Source organism: Cephus cinctus, unplaced genomic scaffold (assembly GCF_000341935.2).
Source record: "Cephus cinctus unplaced genomic scaffold, Ccin1 Ccin1_scaffold1904, whole genome shotgun sequence".
NCBI classification, from domain to species: domain Eukaryota; kingdom Metazoa; phylum Arthropoda; class Insecta; order Hymenoptera; family Cephidae; genus Cephus; species Cephus cinctus.
In genome coordinates, this window is record NW_014334054.1 from 1 (window position 1) to 3,009 (window position 3,009).

The 3,009-nt window shown below is 42.3% G+C and overlaps 1 protein-coding gene across 1 annotated transcript; it reads right to left on the reverse strand.

Moving 5' to 3' along the window:
* Nucleotides 1–68: 68 nt before the first annotated feature.
* Nucleotides 69–770, reverse strand: LOC112495294 (the record flags this gene model as incomplete). The annotated part of the gene is made up of 3 exons (XM_025091281.1): nt 721–770; nt 232–646; nt 69–145 (listed from the first exon to the last, which is right to left on the reverse strand). Coding segments are annotated over exons 2-3 (446 nt in total), but the record flags the coding sequence as incomplete, so codon positions are not given.
* Nucleotides 771–3,009: the final 2,239 nt, after the last annotated feature.

Here is a 3,009-nt window from a genome sequence, read left to right on the forward strand (position 1 = left end):
AAATACAACATTATAAACAAATAAGGAAGATGACAATATGAATACGAATGTACCAAGTATTATTATACCCAGTTGTCGGATCCAGTTCGTATGTGACTTCATTCTCAGACTTTTCCACCGTGTTCAATGTTGGATTCGTTCTTCTCTGCAAATATGAATATATTTCGAATAATATATATAATAATGTAGATTTATATAATTAATTAAAACTATAATACAAATAATACATACGAGGCTATCGGAGTCATGGGGATTTTCATCCTCCACAAAATCTTCCGGGCAAATTTCACTGATTGTGAAATCGAGCCCGGAAGGTTCTGGGAGTGCAGGACCTCCGCCTGTACCAGTCGCATGCTTGCGATAGCAAGAAATAGTCTTCTTTGCTGCGAGTTTCCACCGCTGATATGCACCTCTAATATCTTTCCAATCCCTCTTAATTCCAGTCGCTGCCATTTTCTCTGTTAGTTCCATCCATTTGTCTCTTCTACTCTTTTGCAATCTAGTATTATTTGCTTTATTCTCTAATATATCACGATTGTCGCTTACAAATTGTACGACTAACGCTTTTTCCTCGATGGTGAAATTCTCTTTTCGTTGCATGGTGATTTGGACAACGAATTACATGTTTGTCATTTTCATGTCATGCCTGTTATATAATAGTTATACATACTAACCACATTTACATGATTTTAATGTATTAATTTAATATTAATAGCTTACCTTCAAGAAAGAGAATTCTTGTGATTTCGAATTTGAAACATGGTTGGTATGTGCACCAAATATGAAGTTCGCGCTTTCCGAATGCCACCGAATACACCCGGACATAATCGAATATGCCCGAGTCTTCCCGAATAATTCCGAATGCGGTTGAAAGTACATGTTATAAGACGCTGCTCCCTGTTAGCGTACCTTTAGCTAAAAGCGGCTTAAAAGCGAGTTCTGAATACGGTCACTAACAACTCGGCGCAGTCACTTTTAACTAATAGTGACTCTGTTAGTGACCTTAACACATTCACGTCGGATGACGCCTAATGTCGTCATTTAAGATTTTCCCTTGGGTGCGGATGACGCTTTATGTCGTCATTTAAGTTATCGTTTAACTATTCTTTAAAAATATCATTTTTTCCACTTATTACTAGATTTTTTCCATATGTAGACACTAATAATAAACTGAGGAATGTTTTCCCAATAATATGCTTTATCTTAATATATCATCATCTTTTTATTTTAAAAAACTCCAGTCCACAAACCCTACAAAAAGTCTCGTGATTCCGAAGGCTCCAAAATCAGGAAACGTCTCGTTTTTTAATTTTTATTTCACATATCAATGTTTTGAAATAATATCTGACGAACGAAAACGCGTTTAGATTCAGCGCAGAAGGGAAAGGTCTTCACGAGGCCAATAATAATACGAATATCTTAGTAATCCTGTTTATCTGCAGATACAGTAAAATCGAGTTGTCCGAGGAGCGGTTGAACTGTGGGTTGAACCGCGCTGCTGCTTTTAATGCCTCGGTGCCTCCCGTGAGCAGAGAGTACCGCGCGATTGAGCGAAACGCGAGACATGTCTAATTTTAAAATATGCTAACTGCCTCGGCGTTTGAATCGTCACAAATTTAGATTTGCCAAAACACATGAGTTCCCGTACATTACATTGAAATTGTACTAGTGGGAACAATAAATTACGTTTAATTCGGATCAACGGGGTTTCAATTATTCGTAGAATATTTGGTCCCGAACCTTCCCATTAAGGGGGAATGGAACAGCTCGACGAACTTTGAGTTGACAATGCTGCCGAATGACGGTCAACTATGGAAATAAGCGTGACGTGGCATAGCGTTACCGAGCTGCGCCGCTCCCGTTCATGCTACTATAGTATGACGTCATCGAATAGTCGGTCTCAGTAGCGTTGAGCAATCTAATATAGCGCGCCAAGTCCCGATAAGTATTTACATCACGGGATAAAAAAAAAACGATAAAGCAGGAAAAGATGCCTAAATTTCATTTACTCGATTATTATCTCACAAGGAGAGTCTCCAACAAACGGGTTTTTGTCAGTTTTTTATATTTATGGTACGTGAAGCTGAGAATTCGAATAGCAGTTTGCCAAAACAGTTTGATGTCATATTCAGGAATTGTTAAGAAAATCGACTTTGAAGTATTGCGAGCGTTGTATGTACAGTGGACCGCAATAATGGTGTCAACGGTGGACGCCGTGCAGTGAGGTAAGAGAGGAGATTGGGCGACGCGTGCTCACGTATCTTGGCCTGTGCGTGCAACGCAGAAAGCACTACGGTGCGAGCGAGACGCCAGAGTGTCAGCGGGACGGCAACAAGGCCCCTTATGCGCAATAGGGAGCTTGGTGGGGGACTGCTCGTGTCCGGGCGTACGCTCTTGCTCTCTCTCTCAGACTAACGCTCTATGACGAGACAGTTACTACCCCGATAAGAAACGAGAAGGAGCTACGCGACTTTCGGTAGTGTGAATGAGATCAACTTTTTGGTTACCCATCCTCATCACCCAGTGTTAGTGGGACACTGTTACGGAATGGGCCCTCGGTCCTTCAAATGGTATATTATATGTACGATTATTATGTTGTTATATTCGATTTTATATTGTAGTATTGTTATTAGTTCTTGGTTTTTTAGTTCTTGGTTCTTGGCTTTCTCTGTTCGTGGAATTGCCCGCGAAGCGCGATGGCGATAGACTGGCGGTTGCGTCTACCGGGAAAGGACGTCTGATTTACCTCGTGGGTAACGAGACCTGCGACTCGTGTGCCGATGATTTGCCTGGCGACCGAAAGAAAGAAAGGAAGTCGAGCACGGGAAGAGGGGCCCAGGGCTGAGGGAGAATTAGCGCGGGAATCCCCCGGCGGCTAAGGGAGATTTCGACGCGTAACGACGAGCCCGCGGCCGAACGGGTGGAAGGGGGCGAAACCACGACGGGGGAGAATTCCGTTAACCAGGCCGGGGACAACAGGGACGGTCGTGCGAATAAGTTTAATTTTTA